We start from the raw sequence: 21,465 nt of genomic DNA, 5'->3' as shown, positions 1-21,465 counted from the left end.
ATGACAGACAGCTCTTAATATATCAAAATATCTTATAAAGCAATAAGTACAACAATCCATTGGAAAATGGGCAAAGTTTATATGAAACAATATAAATATATTGCACAGGAGAAAAAGGTTCTTCTTCACTCATAATGGGAGAAATACAAATTTAAAGAATAAAGAGCTACCGATGTTTCATCTACCATATTTACAAAAATCAAAAAATGGTTAATGAAACACCATGCTGGTAAGAATGTGAACAAATAGGTAATTTTGAATGCTATTGATGGAAGCGTAAATAGATCCAATTTCTTTGTAGAGCAATATGGTAACATACTTCAAAATTTAAAATGCATGTGGATGCAGGAATTTCACTTGTAGGAAATTCAAATGTACCCATATTACATCCCAAAATATATTTAATAAATCTATATTGAAGCATTTTTGAAGCAGCAAAAGAGTGGAAATAACAAAATACCTATTAAGAGATGACTCAATAAATAAATGTTGATGCACCTATAAAATAAAATATAGCTTCTAAAAAAAGAATGAAGTAGATATATGTGTAATAATATGGTTTAATTTCTGAGACACATTGTTGCATTTAAATAACATTTGATGGTATGCCATCATTTATATAGAATTTAATTTTTTTAATTGGGCTGGTAAATGCATAGATTTCCTGGGAAATAAAAAAAGGAAATAACTATGAATTGTTGTTTCTGGGAAGGGAACAGAAGAAATGAGGGTAGAGTGTATACTTTTTAATGATAACCTTTAACACTGTTGGAATTTACCTTTTTAGTAGATGCATGAATTACTTTTTTCCAAAAATAAAAACAATTTAAGTACATTAAACCAGACCAATTGCACTGCTACCCAAATGGCTAATATCATTTGAATTTTCACATCTCAAAGGTTATAAACGGTAAGAATGGTAATCACTGTCAAGAAAAATTCTGACTCAAATAGACAGGTCACAGACATTTGTTATTCCTGACATTCTTTTACAAGAAAACTTAGTCAACCTGGAACATGGTTCTAACAGTTACGAAGTGAAACTGACAGCTCTCACCTTCCTTAGATAAAAATCCAATCAGAAAATGTGACATTTTCACCCACATAATGCAGCTCGGGTACTTCACTATGCCACCACAAGCAATGGAGAATGTAAAAAACTTCTGACATTATGTAAGATTTCTATCCCATAAAATTGATAGACTTAAAAAGCACAGGGCAGATGCAGCATTAATCTGCTCCCATGTTTTGTATGGCTATTTAAAGGGCCTGTCAACATGAATAATGCACAGGAGTTATTTTTACGTAAAACGTGCTCAGAAATTATAGAACAGACAACCAACGATGGCATAGATTTCTAAAAGTCAGATTGGTAAAACAGATAGAATAAGCACACATGTTCTCTTGTTTTTATTTCCTGGACCTCGTGGTTAAATTTACAAGATATCAATGTCAATTGCTTAACTGATAATGATTTTGTTTTTGTTTTCTAAGGATTTTAAAAAATAAAATTAAAAAAATTAATTTTTTTAAAATTAGCAAAGGCATGCCATAGCTACATAAAATATATGAAACAAACAAAAATTGCCTTAGAGAAAAATAATTTTTCCATGAGGGATTAAGAGTAAAGGAGAGAATAGTATTGAAAGCAAAATTCAGCAGACATATGGGTTGATAAAAAATTATAACTTCCTATTTTTTGTTGTTATTCTGGACTAAGAATCCACCTTTCCCTTGCAGAATCTGAATTTAAAGTACTACAGTATATATTAATAGTCAGACTTAACAGTGAAATAGAATATAGTCCAGAAATAGGCTCAGTTGCATGTGGAAATACTATATATGAAAAGAGTAGTATCTCAACTCACTAGGACAAAAGTTAGACTGCTAAATAAATTGTGTCAAAAATGGACTTCATAATAAATGGTCTAGGCACAACTGTATAGCAAGTTGCAGAAAGATACAATCGATTTTTAAATTATATTGAAACACCTCAACACCAGATTAGGACAAATGAAGGTCTTAAAAAAATAGTGTTGTTATAGCCACTATGGAGAACAGCATGGAGGTTCCTTAAAAAACTACAAATAGAACTACCATATGACCCAGCAATCCCACTACTGGGCATATACCCTGAGAAAACCATAATTCAAAAAGAGTCATGTACCAAAATGTTCATTGCAGCTCTATATACAATAGCCCAGAGATGGAAACAACCTAAGTGTCCATCATCAGATGAATGGATAAAGAAGATGTGGCACGTATATACAATGGAATATTACTCAGCCATAAAAAGAAACGAAATTGAGCTATTTGTAATGAGGTGGATAGATCTAGAGTCTGTCATACAGAGTGAAGTAAGTCAGAAAGAGAAAGACAAATACCTTATGCTAACACATATATATGGAACTTAAGGAAAAAAAATGTCATGAAGAACCTAGGGGTAAGACAGGAATAAAGATACAGACCTACTAGAGAATGGACTTGAGGATATGGGGAGCGGGAAGGGTAAGCTGTGACAAAGCAAGAGAGAGGCATGGACATATATACACTACCAAACGTAAGGTAGATAGCTAGTGGGAAGCAGCCGCATAGCACAGGGAGATCAGCTTGGTGCTTTGTGACCGCCTGGAGGGGTGGGATAGGGAGGGTGGGAGGGAGGGAGACGCAAGAGCGAAGAGATATGGGAACATATATATATGTATAACTGATTCACTTTGTTATAAAGCAGAAACTAACACACCATTGTAAGCAATTATACTCCAATAAAGATGTTTAAAAAAAAAGTGTTGTAATAAAAGGATATCAAGTTAGAAAAAGATAAAATTGGATCCATACCTCACAACATACAACATAAAAAACTTCTAGATTATCCAAGACTGAAATGTAAAAACATGAAACCATACTAGGAAAAAACTATGGGTGAATTTCTTCATAAACTAGATATGGAAAAAGACTTTCTGTGACTCAAAATCCAAAAGCAATAATCAGCAAGTTGACTAAAACTTACATGGCAAAAAGCACCATAAGCAAATTCAAAAGACAAACCAGGAAAACATTTTTGCAGCTCTATAATAGATAAAGAGATAATTCTCCTAAAGAGCTGTAAAAAAAAATTAAGGAGCCTGAAAGACCAGGTAGAAAAATGCAAAATATATGAACAGAAGTTCATAGTAAAAATACATGTGGCTCTTAAACACATGAAAAGATGCTTAATTTCAAGCATAGTAAGAGAAATGCAAGTTAAAACTATACTAATAGCATTTCTTACCAAACTGACACAAATCTAAAACTTGACAGTATACTTTGTGTTAAGGCTGGGGGTGAGGGGGCAAAGATCATCTTATACATTGCAGGGGGAATAGAAAATGATAAAAACAAAACGGAACAAAGCAAAAATCCTATGAAGGAGAAGTTAGCAAAATAACCAATCCTAGGAATTTACCCTGAAACTGAACCTCTGCATATGTATGACAAGACATACATAGAGCTGTTTTCTGTTTTGTTTTGTTTTTTAAATTGCACCCTCATACGCACAGTAAAATATTGGAAACAACCTAAATGTTCATCCACAAAAGACTGTTTGAATAAACTACAGTACACTATGCGGAGGAATAATATACCGCCATATAAAAGAATGAAAAAGATCCCCAGGACCAATATGGAGTTCCCTCCTTGGCTGTACACCAGGGAGTGCATGGTCACCCCACAGGGTGCCCTAAGGAGAGAAAATGAGGAAGAATCCTATGATAATGCGTTAAATCAGATGCATTTGAACAAGTAATTCCATTGCTAGGACTACAATTTAAGAAAATAACAACTGAGAAGAAAAATGCAAAATGACAGATGTTTGCTTCAAAGTTACTTATAATAAAAATAAAATGGAAATTGTGTAACTATTCAATAGTAAATTGATGGTAAATATTCACATGATTTCAATGGATTATTATTCAGCCATAGAAGCGATAAATATGAAAAAGATATTTAGCACCATGGCTGTACTTAAGCTGTTATGTTAAATAAAAGAACTTTACTATGTCATTTATGCAAATGAATAGATGAACACAGTGTGATCTTCTGGAAGAAAAACACATGACCCGGTTTTTCTTTTGCGTATTTGGAATTATTCAAGCTTTAAGGCAATTTAAGTATTTTTTCAAAGGAATTTTTTGTAATAGCTTCAATGTTGCCAAAATTGAGGACAGAATCCTTTTCCATCACTTTCTCCAACTTGTTCTTTTTTTTTTGTAATTTTTTAAAATTTTATTTATTTAATTTTTTGGCTGCGTTGGGTCTTCGTTGCTGCACGTGGGCTTTTCTCTAGTTGTGGAGAGCGGGGGTGGTGCCTGGGCTTCTCTTTGCGGTGGCTTCTCTTGTTGTGGAGCACGGGCTGTAGGCCCGTGGGCTTCAGGAGTTGTGGCGCCTGGGCTTAGTTGCTCCGCGGCATGTGGGATCTTCCCAGATCCGGGCTCCAACCTGTGTCCCCTGCATTCGCAGGCGGATTCTTAACCACTGTGCGCCACCGGGGAAGCCCCTCCAACTTGTTCTTAAACTATTCTTCATGCAAGCTCCCTTTATTGGTGACTGAGCCTGTATTAAGGCAATAATTCAGGGCTGGCCCCTAAAATAATTGGTTTTCTCTTCTCAGTCAGAGCCAAGAGGATTTATTTAGAGCCAAGGCGGCATAATTCTAGTGTTCCAATGTAGAGTTAGAATTAATAGTGCATGAAAAAAAAAAGAGTTAATAGTGCATGAAATTTTTGCCACATGCAACTAATACCAACAAATGCGATTAAAGCAATATGTTTTGTTATGATTAAAGGAAATATTGTGAATGGACTTGGATTCACCACAGCCTGAATTTCTGCCCTTGAGTTAACGAGGCCACACCTTATTCATTGTGGCAAAGATACCATCAACTGAAGTCAGATGACAGCCCTGAATTTCCTGCTTCTCACCGCCTCCAAAACTATATGGTTTTTGATACATGATTTATCATGTAACATCTTGTTGACAGAGAAACTAGCTCAACTTACAAAGGCAAGGTCTCCTTTAGCACAATATATTATTTTTCTCTTGTAACTTTATAGTTTCTCAATTCATAATCTTAAATTGGGCATGAATATTGGTAAATTAAAAAGCAGAACATTTTAAAATGTGATTAAAAGAAGCTTGATGAATTTCTTGGTTCTTAGAACATTTGTAAGAATTTACTTAAAGAATTTAGAGTAATGTAGCAAACAAGTATCTGGGGAAAATATTTACAGAGCAGAGAATCAATCTATATGACTTTTTGTAATTTTTGCACTGGAATAATAATTTACTTTTCTTTTTTTTCATGGAAAAAAATAAGGTCTCTAGTCATACCTCTACAGTATTTCAAATGCTCTACAGTATCCTTCAAATAAATTATTTGACTAAGAATTATCAACAGGAACCATGAAATTTTGAGCAGGTAGCCACAAAATTAGATATCCAGTCTAGTCTGCTATTAGTGACACAATTTATTCTTTAACACACTTTCCAAAATTTCTATCAACCACTAACTCATGAAATACCTCATTCAATCGTCTTTTAATTTCTGATGTTCTAAGAGCTTTTCTTTTTCAATATTGTATGTTGATAATTTATTTGAAAGCATTATTGACTTTAAAAATGTGTAAATGAAGAAGTAGATTTTCAGTTTTCAGCTATTCAACATACTTAAGCATGTGTGTGAGACAAAACTAACATGAGATCTTAATTTTATTTAGATTTTCATCTGGTATCCATATTTGTAAGTAAAAATATGTAGACAATGCCTTCTAAATTATTTAATCTTTAAATAAAACTGCATGGGTGGAACTTAATATAGAAGCATGTTTTCAGAGTACCCAACAACAATAAATAAATCTCGCTCATTAATTCCTATTTTAGACAGTAGGGGTTTACCTATGGCAAAAATAATCAAGTTAATTTCTCAGATCTTTGTGTATGTCCCAACCCATGAAACTTCTTTATTAAATTCACACTAAGGTACTCTAAGGATGAAAGCAAATGTAATTCATGCACAGATACAAAAGGACATACTTAATTTCAACTAAAAACAATGAAATTTAATTGTTAATTAATATTTGTAAAAAGAAAAGCTATGCTTGGCAATTTTTGACCAGATATTACAAATCCTGAAAACTTCTTGTAAGGAAATGTTCGATTTAAAAATTAAATATTTGAAATATGAATAATGAGCAAAGTCCTTTTTTTAAATGTTGTTCAAGATATGATTAAAATTGAAAACTGCCAGAAAGTGAAAAGACTGCATAATATAGATGGCAAATGTAAGTATCTAAAGGAAAAAATTGAAACTATAGCTGATCAAGCAAAGAGTCTAATTTGTCAAATAATGACCCTGAGTTCAAGTCTATTAAACGTATGTGCCAATGGCCTTTAGTTTTTGGGATAACGATAGCTACAGTTACAGTGCCCTGACTATGAAACATATATTATGGCCTTTCATCCTCACAACAACCCTGAGAAATAGTATTATGAACTTCATTTTATGAATAAGGAAATCAAGATATGAAGAAACTGATGACTGACTGTGGCCACAAAGATAACACTGGTTGGGGCTCTGAACGACTGCTGTCCCTTTAACACGAGGTTACAGAGTTAAAGCCTCATTTTCAGAGCATTAAAGTCAATTCATGTGATCAGCGAATCAGCACTGCCTCCCCCTGCTCCCAACTACACACACACACATAAGGGAACCAGGAAGAAGCAATGGTTTTAAAAATTATTGCTCCCCAAGTAACTCTTACTTACTTTTTTTGGGGGGGGGGGCTGCGTTGGGTCTTCATTGCTGTGTGCAACAGTTCGGCGAGCAGGGGCTACTCTTCGTTGCAGTGCGCGGGCTTCTCATTGCAGTGGCTTCTCTTGTTGTGGAGCATGGGCTCTAGGCACACAGGCTTCAGTAGTTGTGGCATGCAGGCTCAGTAGTTGTGGCACACGAGCTCTAGAGCGCAGGCTCAGTAGTTGTGGCGCACGGGCTTAGTTGCTCTGAGGCATGTGGTATCTTCCCGGACCAGGGCTCGAACCTGTGTCCCCTGCATTAGCAGGCAGATTCTTAACCACTGCGCCACCAGGGAAGCCCAACTCTTACTTACTTTTAATTTAACCTCAATTCAAGCTTTATCTTGACTTCAGATCTTTCCAAAAATCTAAGTGTTATCAGTTTTAAACAAATGATAAGATGTAAAGCTGTAGGAAACTGATCTCCAGAATTATCAGTAGACCTGGAATCCCACCCTAGCATTGCACCATGCATTAAGCTGGCCTAAATGCCAAACTACATCCCAGATACTGTGGAAATAAATTAAACTCTTGTGTTTTAAATGAGGTATTGACAATGCTGATGACCCTCTGTCATAAACCAAGGTCTATGTTAAAAAAAAAAAAAGTGGGATAATGCTAATAAAGTTTAAAATTACAAGCAATACACGATATAATACAAGATAAAATTCAATTGTGTATCATCAAGGGATTTTTACCTAAAGAAAGGTAAAAATATGGTTTAGATCACTCAAGAATTTGGTTTTTAAACATCTCTAATTAGGTATCTGCATTATTGTAGGAACAAACACCACTGTTAAACTGGTGTTCCAGTCCCAATATGGAGTATGATTAACTTCATAAGAACTGACTATAGAAACATTCACCAAAGCTAATTCAGCAGAACAGTAGTTCTATGAGATATGCTTGACAAAGGGGCTTGTTGTCCAAAAAAAAGGAAAATGGCCCCGATCCATGTCTAACACATCATAGGCTCTGAGAAGTCCTGTAGTAAAGAAACAACATCTACAAAACTTATCTGACACTTCTATCTCATAACAACTGTTAGTATTCCAAGGAACTCACTTAGAGAAATACTGAGTTCATTATTTTTTTAAAAGTTTTCTCTGTCCCTAAGAGAAAATAAAGTGAATCATCTTCACATTACATCCATTCACAGCCAATAGTGACCAACAAGCTCTTCTTCCAGCTCCACTGGTCTTTCCTGAAATCGGTAAAGCTCGAACACAAATTACAGTATCAAGAAACATCTGGATGGCACGGAGAAAATATATTGGTGTGTTAGACTGAAATGTGAATTTTCTGACCTGTTAGAACCAATGATCCTGTTTCACAGGCAAACAACACATATTCTGCTTAATTAGTTAGGCTATTCCATCTCCTATAAATCTCTATGGATGTTAAGTTCAGTAGCCTTAGAAAACTTTATTTCTGCCCTTAACGAAGATCTATGAAGTAGCAAATATTTCACTACATTATTTTGTCTTTTAAATGTCACTCTTTACATAAAATCAAGGCTATTTCTTCAGGCACTTGAAATTTCACATTTTAGACAGCTAAGAATGTTAATTGTGTTCACATCAAGGAACGAGAAAAACTGCGGTGAAGGTATTCTTTCATCCATGAAAATACCTTACTGTGTGTTAGGTATCACATTCCAAGACTGCAATCTGGGATTTTATGCTTTTGTGGTAAATAGAAGGAATTCAGGAATTTTCAGCCATTTTCCATTGAAGGATGATAAAAATGAATTTCTAGTACATATTCTTCTTTATTTATTTTTTATTGAAGTATAGTTGATTACAATGTTGTGTTAATTGAATAGCAAAGTGATTTAGTTATATACATTCTTTTTTTATATTCTTTTCCATTATGGTTTATCATAGGATTTTGAATATAGTTCTCTGTGCTATATAGTAAGACCTAGTACATATTCTTAAATTCCTTCCATTCTACCAAGCTGCTCACAAATTAATATTACTATATAGCACACTGTGGCTGGTGAAGCCATTTCAGGTATATGCATCATTTAATTCTCATAATGACTCCATGATAGTCATAAACATTCCTTTTACTCCCCCAACTTTTTCTTCTCTTATATAATGAGTCAAATCACAATCCAGTTTTTTTCCCTGTTGGACACGTGTCAAATTACATGAAAAATACTTTAGAACCTAATCTCCAACAAGAAGGTAGCTCAAGTAATATATATGCTTAATTACCCATCAGACTCACTGAGTGCTAAGAAGAATAAACCAACATTGAACCCAAGGCAGGTAGGCAGTTAAGTCACAAGGAGTGAGCTCCTAAAGTGTGTCCGATATTAGGACGCTTGTCTTGTTACCAACTATATTCCAACTTACCAGACAACTCTATCTAATGGGTATTATTCCCACAGAGAAGCTAAGAAACCTTCTTGGGATCCCTCAGTTAATATGTGCACTGGGATTTGAATTTGGGTCTCTCTGACCCTAAGTTTGGTCTTCCATTTCCAAACAGTGTTTCCAATTTTACTTCAACGGTTTCATTGCGCAGAAAAAGTTACCAACATGTTCTTAACTGAAAGCAAATTGCTCTAAAATTATTCTGATTTTTGGGAAAATCTATTTAACTCTTTACAAATCTAGGCAGTTTTCTGAATAAGAACTGTAAATCTTAGTACAGTGGGTTGCTGTGATAGTTCACTGTGGACAGTGGTTTGGCTACAAAGATAAATGTGTTTTGAGTTTTCTACAGTTAATATATAAAAATAGATTTTCACAGGTAGGTTTAAGTAAAGCTACAAAAGTATAAATCTCTCATGTGGAGTAACCCATAGCAGTACCTGAGTTCTACTGTAAATAGGTAAATTATGCAACTCTAATTTGCTTTTGCCTACTACAGTACATCACATGAGCATCAGTTATACATTTTATTTACTTACTAAAAGTCATTAAGGATGATAGCTAAAAGGTATTTAACACATACAATAGACATGAGAGTTGTGTTAAGGGCTTTACATGCATTGTAACGCTGAGTCCTTACAGTAACCAGATAAGATAAACATAGAGATTATTTCCATAATTCAAATGGGGCAACTAAATCTCAGAGATATGGAATAACCTCCTGGGTTATATAGCTAGTAATTGGCTTTGAGCCATGGGCATCTGACCCAAAAGCTTGTACACATAATGACTACACTATATTAGGCACCTAGATGTGCAAAGACACTTACTGGGGGTCTGGGTTATAAAAGAATGGGTATGAATGTGCTGATGAAACAAAAAAAAATCATAAGCTGCAATAAAGGTCCTCTGTAAAAGCAATAAATAATATCTATTTCTGAAATGATTCCAGCTACACATTTATATCCACTTTGACTATTGATTATAAAGAAAAAAATTCTACTTATTTATATTAGATCAATTATGAAATAATCCTTTGTAATGTAGTGAGAAAATACTGTTATGGGCTGAGTTGTGCTCCCCCCACCTATATTCATATGTTGAATCCCTAACCACCCCTGCCAGAGTGTGATTATATCTGAGGATAAAGTCTTTAAAGAGTTAATTATATTAAAATGAGGTAATCAGCGTGGACCCGAGTCCAATATGACTGGGGTCCTTATAAGAAGAGGAAACCAGGACACAGATAGGTATACAGGGAGGACCATGTGAAGACAAAGGGAAAAGACAGCCATCTACAAGCCAAGGAGAGAGGCTTCAGAAGAAACCAAGCCTGCCAACACCTGATCTCAGACTTCAAACCTCCAGAATGATGAGAATATAAATCTCTGTTGTTTAAGTCACCCTGTCTTTGGTACTTTGTTATGGCAGCTGGAAAACTCTCATACAAGTACTATGGCACACTTATTATATTAAGTATAGCTGGGCAAGTTGAAGGAAGACTAGACTGAAAAGTAGTCCTTTTGACAAGAGAATATTGTAGGAAAGTTCTCAATGCCTTACTGCATAGAGTCCTTATTTTAAAAAGAGAAACATCCATTTAAGCTGACACTCTTTTTACTGAGAGCAAGGTTCTCAGACTTGGTTAAACACAGGAATCGCTGGGGAGCTTTAAAGAAAAAAGCGATGCTTAAGCCCCACATCAGACATTTGATTTAATTGATATGGATGTGGCCTGGACATCGAGATTTTAAAAACTCCTCGGGTGCCTCTCATATCTCTATATTAGAACCAAAGTTTGAAAACCCTGGCTTAGAGAGCAGTTCACTATTTTGAATTAACTTAAGAAATTAATATCAAGTATATCCACAAGGTGGCGTATTATTTCATTCAAAAGAATTAAAATTGAGAAATGTTTCCAAAATGCAACTCTGTACCATTGTATGTAAAACAGATTGGATTTAGATTGAAATTACACCAGATAGAAGCAGTGATAGAATGAGTCAGAACCTTCTGAAAAGACCTGAGGTTTAGCTACCGCATGGAACTAATCCTGTCTTCAACAAGGGGTCCACTCTGGCCATCGTGAGAATGCTCTTAGCTGCCATGTCTTTCACCTACTATTAACCTTTGCCAGAACTGTGGCCTCTCCCTTCCCCTTCCACAACAACTCTTCAGGGGCCTTTTGAACTCTGTGGCAGTAGATACTAAGACAGATGCTTGCTATTATTAAAAGCAAAATGGAATCTTTATTCAGTCATACACATGTTTAGTTCACCATATTTTACAGATGGACACATATATATATATATATATATATATACTGAGTAATGGCGGCATCACTCAAATGCTCAGATTTAATTGTTGATAAGAGACAATCCAACGCCTTCTCAAATTTGGGAATTTATATCAACATCCCAGACAAGACTTAGCTTAGCTGTGATTGCTTATAAAAAAGTTAAAAGTTTTTAACCGTTAGAGAAGATATTCTATACTTTAATGGTAGCTTTAAAAATCTTCTCTCGTTCACTATTGAACAGCCATGAGGTTGAGGGGCAGGTGGAAAAGACAGAAGAGTTTTAAATGCAAAGATCTACTAAGGGAACCATTCCTTACCCCCCTCAGCATCCTGATATTTCTGCTACCAAATCTCCAACTAGTTATATAAAGGTTTTCGTTTCCAAGGAAACCACTGACATCTATGGAATTTAATGAACATGAAAAAGGAACTATGCCATATAATTTACATCTGGAGATAAATGTGAATAGTTGTCAAAACCATTACACATACATTGATAATTCTGTGGATTTGTAGCCCTATTTTTCTCCATTTTGTAAAGATGTAAATAAACATTTATGTAAACAAAATGACCCCAACAAATGCACACCCCACACCCCCAAATCAGCTATTGCACCATGTCAGGTAAATTAAGAAACAGTTGGAACCAAGATTATGGGCTGAAGGTAAATCTCCTCAGCAAATGAGTGGAAAGAGAGAGAAACCTTTACTTTGTTGTATAAAGGGTTTTCTTATTCTTTAGTAAACCTCAAATATCTACACCAAATTTTATGACTGCGGCTTCACACAATGGTGAAATCTGTTCAAAGTCAGGCAAATAGCTTATAATCAGCAAAGGGGGACAGTAAATAAAGCACAATTCCAGTACTCATGGATGATTCATTGAAACCACTGTTGTATAACATCCAAATAACAGCTCATTATGAGATTTACATATTGGCATCCAGATTCTGTGATGAGCTATTGAAGATTTGACAGCCCTTAAATAAATAACCTATTTGATGCTATTGATATGGGGAAAACATTTAAAGCATATATAAAATGGTATCTCAATAAAGTTACAAGTATGTAAAAGTGAAAAAAAAAAAAAGGACTAGAAGGAAATTCCACCATTTTAGCCAAATGACAACTCCCTCCTTCTTGAAATACTTTTTTAGGTGTCCAAGATATGCTCTCTTCTGATTCTCCTCCCTCCTCACTGGCTGTTCCTTCTCAGTCTCTCTCTCTCTCTCTCTCTTTTTTTTATTGTGGCAAAATATATATACCATAAAATTTATCATTTTAATGGTTGTCAAGTGATGCAGTTTAGTGACATTAATTTAGGTTGTTGCACAATATTACCACCATTTATCTGCAGAGCCTTTCATCGTCTCAAACTGAAACTCTGTCCCCAGTAAACAGTAACTTCCCCTACCCCCTACCCCCAGCCCCGGAAACCACCATTCTCCTTTCTACTCTATGGATTTGACTACTCTAGCTGCCTCATATAAGTGGAATCACATAATGTTTGTCATTTTGTGTCTGGCTTATTTCACTTAGCATACTTTCTCCTACGTTTACCCATGTTGTAGCCTGTGTTAAAATTTCATTCATTTTTAAGGCTGAATAATATTCCATTTTATGTATCTAGTACATTTTGTATATCCATTCATCTACTGATTGACATTTGGGTTTTTTCACCTTTTGGTCATTGTAAGTAATGTTACTATGAACACGGGTATACAAGTATCTTTAAGGTTCCTGCTTTCCATTCTTTGGGGGAATATACCAGTCTCAGTCTCTTTTATTGGTTCCTCCTCATCTCCTCAAAGTCTAAATGCTGGAGGTCCCAGGGTTTAGATATCAGAACTTTCTTGGACACCTACGTTCCTTAGGAGACCTCCCTTGGCCTTGAGCTTTAAAGAATCAAAGTTATGTATAACTCCATGGCCATTTCCCCTGACCTCCAGATTTGCAGATCCAAATATGATATCAGATAGAAGTCTAATAGGCATCTCAAACTTTAAATATCCAAAGACCAAGCTGAATTTTTCTGTTTAAATGTGCTTCTTCCTTCCCATCTCAGGATATGGCAACTCAAGTCTCCCACTTTCCCAGGTCAAAGCACTCAGAGCTGTTCTTGAATCCTTTCTTTTCCCCATACTTCCCATCCAATGCATTGACAAATCCTGTGGTTCTGCCTTTAAAACATATTCAGATTTTGGTGTTTTTCTACACCTTTTGGTCAAAATTCATCATCAACACTGACCAGGATATTTGCAACAGCCATTTATTTGGTCTCCCTGCTTTTTTCTTTGTCCTCTGTGGTCTGTTCTCAAGGCTGTGGCCAGTGATGCTTTTAAAAGCTAGGTCAGATCTTTGTCTCTCCTCTGCTCAGAACATTCAGATCCTTTCCCATGTCTCTCAGAGGAAAAGCCAAAACCATCAGCATGGCCTACGAAGCCCAAAATAATGTGGCCCTCAGCCACCTCTCTGACTTTCACCTTTCTTTGCTGCACTCCACTGTAGCCACACTGGCCTCTTATTTGGTCTTCAAATATGCCAAGCTTGTTCCTACCTCAGGGCCTTTGCTCTTGCTGTGCCCTCTCTGCCTGGAATGCTTCTCCTTCTCTTAATTCATGTCTCTGCTTATATGATCTCAACTTATCAAGAGAACTTACTCACTAGGGCTCAATAAAACAAGAAGCCTCTTTATCACTCATGGTCTATGGTCTCCTGTCCTTGTTTTATTTGTCTCTGTGGGACTTATCAGTTATCTGTTTCCCTCACCCAGAGCGGTGCTGGAGGGAGCCTGCTCACAGGGTTGAAGGCTGTGGTGTACACTGCTTTCCAACTCTCGGTGATGTCAGAGTGTGGTTTGAAACCCATCAGGTTCGGAATATTCACCCAAAGGAAACCAGGAAACACAACAAACCAGGGATTTCCTTCCCTCCTTCCCACCATCTCCCTTCCTTCCTTCTTTCCTTCCTTCTTTCCTTCCTTCCTTCCCTCCTTCCTTCCTTCCCTCCTTCCCTCCTTCCTTCCTCCCCTCCATCTCCCTCCCTCCCTTCCTTCCTTCCTTCCTTTTTCTTTCTTTCTCTCTCTTTTTTTGAAAGTCAGTTTACCACTACCACCTCTTCCCTACTCCGAAAAGGAATGTTAGATGAGAACAGAGTTATTTGTCTTTTTTGTTCATTGCTGTTTTCCTAGTGCCCAGAACAGTGCCTGGCAGAAACAGATACTCAATGTCCATTTGTCAAAACAATGATGAAATTGAAAAGCCATCATTTTTATATAAGGATTAGGAAAACAAAACCTGATCAGCTTTTAAAATTTAGTTTTACTCTAATCTACCTTAAGTGATTGTGGTGATATTATATACAGATTTCCCCCATTATCGAAAAGAAGAGCATCCCTGTAAAAGTTTTCACAAGCTGAAATGGCATAAAGTGAAGAAGCAATTACCTTAGGGCACATCTTGCTAAGGGAGGCACAAAATAAACTGAGAAAAAGCACAGATGCTCACAGACACGGCACAAAGCTGGGGTGGCTTGATGCTAAGTACCGTTCCCAGGAAAGGAGCTTGGTGGTGCCCCGCTCAAGGCTTACCTCTATAAGCGCTCTTCCGCCGCAAACAAAAGCTGAATGCTATTTTTCTGCTTTTCGCCATGTTTTGTAAAAGTGAAAATCCTCTTCAGATTTCTTTCATTTAGCTAAAACACATACTAATGTAGGCCTTTCGAAAAAAACGCAGTGGTGTAAAGTGAACTTTCGAAAAGTAGGGAGTACCTGTACCACCTAGAATTTAATTGTGACCTGGATATATACAAGGTATCTGTGTTCAAATTAATATCACACACTTGAAATACACTGCCTTTTACTGATAGGAGGAACTAGGTAATTGTCAGTTAAGCAAAAGAAGCAGTTTTCTTTGCACAAAATACAGGTTGAAAGTACTACCATAGACATACTTTTCAGTGATACTGCTGCATGCATATGGAGACCTGATCATGGACTAAAACCTGGGAGGGCCTCTGTAACTGTGGTATTACTCCCTCAGGAATCCAAAGCAAACCTAGAACTTTCAAGAAGTTCACATGAAAAATTTGACATGTCTTTCTTCTTTTCTTTTCTTTTTGTTTGCATAAGACCTTATCTTGGTTCAAATGTTACCTGACTTTTTTTCTTAAGTTCACCTGATTTGCTATGACCAAAGTAAGAAGTTTTAGGTCATGTAAACCTGCTGGACATGTTTTATAATCTGTAAGATGGAGTGCCTTGGCTTGATTAACTGCCCTTAAAAGTTGGAATCAATACTTAACAAGACTTACACACCTAAAATCCTGTGCTCCCCCAACACCCATTTCATAGATGAGGAAGTAGAGGCACAGATAGAAAGAACAACTTAAGCTCATTAATGGCAGAGTGGGCACCCAAAACCACATCTCCACTTTCTTAGTCCCATCTACTTTTCAACATTCCTAAGGATGAAATAATTCCTAAGAATCCTGAAGATAAAGAAACTATCTTTATCAAAAATGCTGCTGAAAACTTTCTGGGATAGCCTATAGAAAAAATACACTTCTTGTTGTGTTCTAGAACATACACTCACACACACAAAAAAAAGTATCAGAAAACTTGCTCTGCACAAGACACTGATATTTTTCATTCTAGTTAGGCCTAATTCATTTTATTAATGCTATGCCACTAACAGATCAGAAACCACAGTGATAAACACTCCTTTAAAAAGCAAAGATCCTGTTGAAATGAAGATCCAGAGAGCATGTGTATATGGCATAGACAAGATGTATATAACACAGAACCTTTCTCTTTACATGTGCTTCATAAACCTGGGGGCGGGAGGGGGGATGGCAAGGTAGGGAAGGTGGAAGGGGAGACAAAGGAGAGAGCAAGAAAGGAAACATAAATACATTTTAGATTTCAAAGGATAAGATTTTTTTAGTGTGATTTTTCCTTTTGGATAAAAATCTCCCAATTTCTCTCCAGTGAGAAATTTCAAAACTGGTAACTTGAACAAAAGCTGTGTACAGAAAAGCAGATCTGGAATCGTATGCATTGCGTTGGGAGTCTACATTTAAAATTCATTAACGGGGCAACACGTAGAAGCTTTTTCATGTCCTATAAATGTTATTTCAAATCACAGCAGGCATAGAAAACAGTTCATCTTCAACTAGATTGTGAATTTTTATATAATGAGATGCTGTGAAAAACAAAAATAATATGAATACACAGATAAATATTTGCAGGGTGCCTGGGTGTTTTGATAAATAGTATCTGCTCCACACATGTTCCGCCTTCCTCTCTGATCTATAAGCCCCCGCAGAAAGTCCTCCACTCAATCTGTCTTCATATTACATTGCCTTCTTGTCCTAAGTTCCCAAGCTTTTCTCACTCCATACTGGTTGGTGTCTTTACACTTTGTAATTGTCCTGCTGCTTCTGTTCTAGCCAACACAATGGTCCCCTCTTATTTAGTTTTCCTCCTCCGGTCCATATGCCCCCTTCTATGAGGTGGCTATGCTGCAATCATTCTGGAATACTCTGGAGGAAACTAGCTTCTCTTTTGGTCCCTGCCACATAGAACTGCTGCCACATGGGAAGCTGGGAGCTGCCAGGGATGGTGTGCAGAGGTGGCCACCATGGGGACCCTGAGGATGGAAAGGGAATCCCTTCCAGCACCTTGGAAGCCAGTTTGGTGAGAGAAAGAGGCACCTATTCTTTGGTGACAATTTTTTGAGCAGCTGAATGCGACTTCATCTAAACCCAGAAATTCCACTGAATTGTTCAATACGTTCCAATCATTTTTTAATAAATTATCTTTTTATTTATCCAGTTCAAGCCAAGGTTTTCTTTTGTAACTTAAAGACTTTAGAACTGGCATTAATACCTACTTCTTTCTTGCCTGTCCATCCACCAAGTCCCTTTCAGCCAAGCCCCTGCTCCAATCTCTCTTTATAACATCAACTTTTTCAAGCTGAGTGAAATGAATCTGACTTCTTGCAAATCTGATTGTGATTTTAATAATAATAAATACAAAAATAATGATGATAATACCAACAACAGTGGCTACTACTGAATGGGTGCTTACTATATAGTGGTGATGAGTTCAGGCAGCAGTGTTCAAATTTTGTGGCAAATTTACTTTTCAAAACCCTGATGCCACATTGCACATTTAATTAGATTCTTGTAGCATCTCTGGAAGTAGACAACAAGGATCAGCCTTTTTTGAAAGCTCTCCAGGTAATTCTACAAGCTCTTAAATTTGAGAACTTCTCTGCTAAATCTTTGCCAATGAATTATTTTATTTAATCCTTACAGCAATGATATGAAGTAGGCATTTATTATTAGTAGCATTAGTATGAGTATTATCACTATTTAGCCAGCGAGGAAGAAGTCACAGGAATTTCACACAGGTAACATGTGACAGAATCCGGCTTTGAAAATATTAAAATAGATTGAGGTGCTTGAACCCCAGCAGGGAATAGGAAGTGAAAAAAAGAAAAAACAAGAACATGGATAATCCACAGAGAAAGCAAATCTTAGTGGAAAAAAACAGTAAAAGCCAGAGCACTCTGAGTGTTGAAATCTGTCCTCAATAGAAGCCTTTTAGAATCTAATAGTGGTTTATCAACTGAGCAGAGTACACACCCTAGTTCTGTTCATTTCTCATCATTCAACAGACATTTATCAAACCACGTACATAAATGAAACACTTAACTGATAAGCAGGCTGTGGGCTGCAGTAAAAGAGTCAAGCTTGAAAGCAAGTCTCCATGTGTCAGAAGAATTGACTTGAATTCCCTAAGTCCAGAAACAAAGGGGGTCTGATAGAGGGTAGGCAACTGTCTTTAACCAATACTGACAATGAAACTTCAAGTTAGGCCAATAAACTTGCGTTGAAAGACAAACTTCATAACTGTTATCAATATAGTTCTCAGAACTATCAATAACAGGCTTACATGAAACCTGGCTGAAATGTTGTTGAGAGAAGAAGAAAAAACTTTGTTTTCTACCCTGAAAATTGAACAATTTTGAATCATCAACAAAGCATTAATGATGATAAGCTTGATACAAAACCGAAAGACCAAACCAATGAAATATCATTGTATTACTAAGAGATGAATGTAAATAATGGGCTGTTTTCACATGAAACACCTATAGAAACCCTCTTGAAAATAATTCTGATTTTTCTCTTTTCATTTTCCACATTTTCCTGTAGATCATCTTAACCCCTTCAGCAATAAAAGCAGTATTTGCCTGTTTGCTCTATGACAAAATTTGCCAGCAACTACTGCACTGTTAGGTATCTGAAGAATAATCATTGTAGGTGACTTTTTCCCTTCCTGCATCTCCACAGCAACAGCTAATTTTTGATGTCAAAGAAAGTGTTTTGACTTTTTAAGGAATAAAACAAAAGTTGCAGGTAGATACTCAAATAGAAAATCGCTAGTTTTATATCAATTATGGAAGGAGGCAAGAGTCCCTGAATGGCACCTGTACTTCCCTATTTGCCAATATTCTCTGTGCTACAGAAGAAGTCTTTAAAGTATTAAAATTTAAATAGAGTAAAGAGTAGTTTCCCACTTTGATGGCAAGTCAACACATCTTGCTACTATACCCTACCAGATAATCTAAATTTTTAAAATATATGTATGTTTTATTCAATAATTTTTTTTGGCCATACCGCATGGCATGCGGGATCTTAGTTACCAGACCAGGGAATGAACCCATGCCCCCTGCAGTGGAAGCACAGAGTCTTAACCACTGAACAGCCAAGGAAGTCCCATATTCAACATTTTCAAACCATCTTCCAAAACTAAATAAACTGCAAACACTGCTTTAGATATTTCTTCAGTAAGTTTTTCAAACCCAAGCTAGTTGACATTCCACATAACTGATCCCAAAGTCTGCGGGTGTTCACTAGGAACATTTGCAGAAAGATCTGACACTCTCTGGCTTCATGGATGGAATGATTCCAACTGCAAAGCATTTGAGCTAAAGGGTCTTGTTTATCTGTCTAAAAGGTTAGTCCACGTATGCTCACGAGGCTCAAGGAATTTTTCAAATACTTTTAAGCACGTTTTGAATATTTAGAATTACCCAGTAACTTTGGCATTGTTTGTTTTTTTTTCCAAAACAAAAATAAGATTCGAGGGCATAAAGCAAGCCCCATGTCCAACTGCCTCTATATTTGCTCGTTGTTTCCGTCTTTTAACAAAAATGGTAGTGTTTAGAGCATACTGGTCTCTGAAAGGACTGGCTGTTTTATTGCGTTTTATAACATCTACAACAGAGAAACTTTTAACTGGGGCAATTAATTGATACCAGGACACAGCTAAATAATCAAGGCAGCAGCTGGTGTGCATACTACACTCCACTTCCTACCTTGGGAGCCTTGGCGTGTTTCCCACATCTGGCATCTTTGACAAGGCTGAGATCTAACAGCTCCGTCTCCTGGAAGGCAAAAATGTGAAATCGTTAAGCATACACACAGATCTTTTTTCTTTGTTTTATAGCATTGACATCACTTTAAAAAATAATATTATCTTAAGACTTGCCTGAAAATTTCTCTGCGGTTGGGATATTTTTCCTCTTACATGCATTGCCTATCGATCGAATTGGAATGGAAACAAAAAGATAGCTACCTGCTAGTTCTTCAGTTTTATATATATATATATGTCATAATACATTTTGAAATGTATAATATGTGTGGTTTGGGTCTCCAGCCTATCGTACAAGCCATTCCTAAGTCACGATGAATCAGGCCTTCCTGTTCCCTTGTTGAAAAATAATCCTGAGATTCACTCTGAGTGTAGGTGAGGATTTGTGAGCGGGGTGGGGGATTAGGATGGGGAAGAGGAAGGAGGTGCTCCCCTCAGCTCACAGGATACCCAGCCCACCTGGCCAAGGTAAAGACGCAGACCTGCCTCCCCTACCTGCACCCCAGCCTTTTGCACACATCCCTTATGCCCTGATCTTTTCATTTATTCACTATATATTATTGAACACCTATAACATGCAAGTTACTCTAGGGTACAAGACATATAAGATATGGCTGCATAGGGGCTTCCCTGGTGGCACAGTGGTTGAGAGTCCGCCTGCCGATGCAGGAGACACGGGTTCGTGCCCGGTCCGGGAAGATCCCACGTGCCGCGGAGCGGCTGGGCCCGTGAGCCATGGCTGCTAAGCCTGCGCGTCCGGAGCCTGTGCTCCGCAACGGGAGAGGCCACAACAGTGAGAGGCCCGCGTACCACAAAAAAAAAAAAAAAAAAGATATGGCTGCTTCTCTGGATGGACCTGTGGAGTAAAGTGTACGCATAAGACAAGGGAGAGCATGCTAATGCCAACTTTAAAGTTAACTGCTGGGGTGGGGGGGGGGTGCGGTCAACAGAGAAAAGATCATTTTTCCCTGAGAGGCTCAGAAAAAAGTCTGTGGAGCACAGAGAAGTGGGGAGGGAAGGGGCTCACCCAGCTGGAGTGTACCACATGAGCAAATATCCAGACAAGAGAGGACCAGAGGTTCGGGCAGAACCTTGAGGTCTTCATGGCCCTTAGTGCTCAGAGCAGGAGAATAATGCATGGGAAGTGGGTGGGAAGAAGAGGGGGATAAGGGGGCATCCAAGAGTGAGGAAGACCACAAGGGAAGGCACAGTGGCAGTGGGGGAGGGGATCCACATGGCCGACATTCAGAATTCCATATGCTGAACATATGAAGAAAAATCATGGGAGATGAGACCAGAAAGGGATTTGGGCAAAAGGATGGAAACATTGAAAGTCTGGCTAAGGTCACTGAGCCATGAAATTTGGGACACACACGTCACCGAGTTATCCGGTGAACTCTGCCACCAGCCAGATGAGACTGTGGTGCAATAAGCAGAGCCATCCAACCTGTTTTCTAGAGAAGGAGCCAGTGGGATTCAGGCATCTACTCCCATCTCCCAGCGGGAGGAACTGCA

The 21,465-nt window shown here is 37.3% G+C and overlaps 1 protein-coding gene across 2 annotated transcripts in view; it reads right to left on the bottom strand.

Annotated features, from left to right (window-relative positions):
• The window catches only part of PLCB1 (phospholipase C beta 1), a 682,368-nt gene that overhangs the window by 429,851 nt on the left and 231,052 nt on the right, over positions 1–21,465 (bottom strand). For both annotated transcript variants that reach the window (XM_060031224.1, XM_060031225.1), the window contains exon 3: positions 19,895–19,963. In XM_060031224.1, coding sequence (XP_059887207.1) covers positions 19,895–19,963 — 69 coding nt within the window. The remainder of the gene's footprint in view (positions 1–19,894; positions 19,964–21,465) is intronic.

The sequence above is a fragment of the Delphinus delphis genome, chromosome 15 (genome assembly GCF_949987515.2).
Source record: "Delphinus delphis chromosome 15, mDelDel1.2, whole genome shotgun sequence".
Taxonomy (NCBI): Eukaryota; Metazoa; Chordata; class Mammalia; order Artiodactyla; family Delphinidae; genus Delphinus; species Delphinus delphis.
Note: the sequence above shows the minus strand (reverse complement) of the source record. Positions and strands in the feature narration are given on the sequence as shown.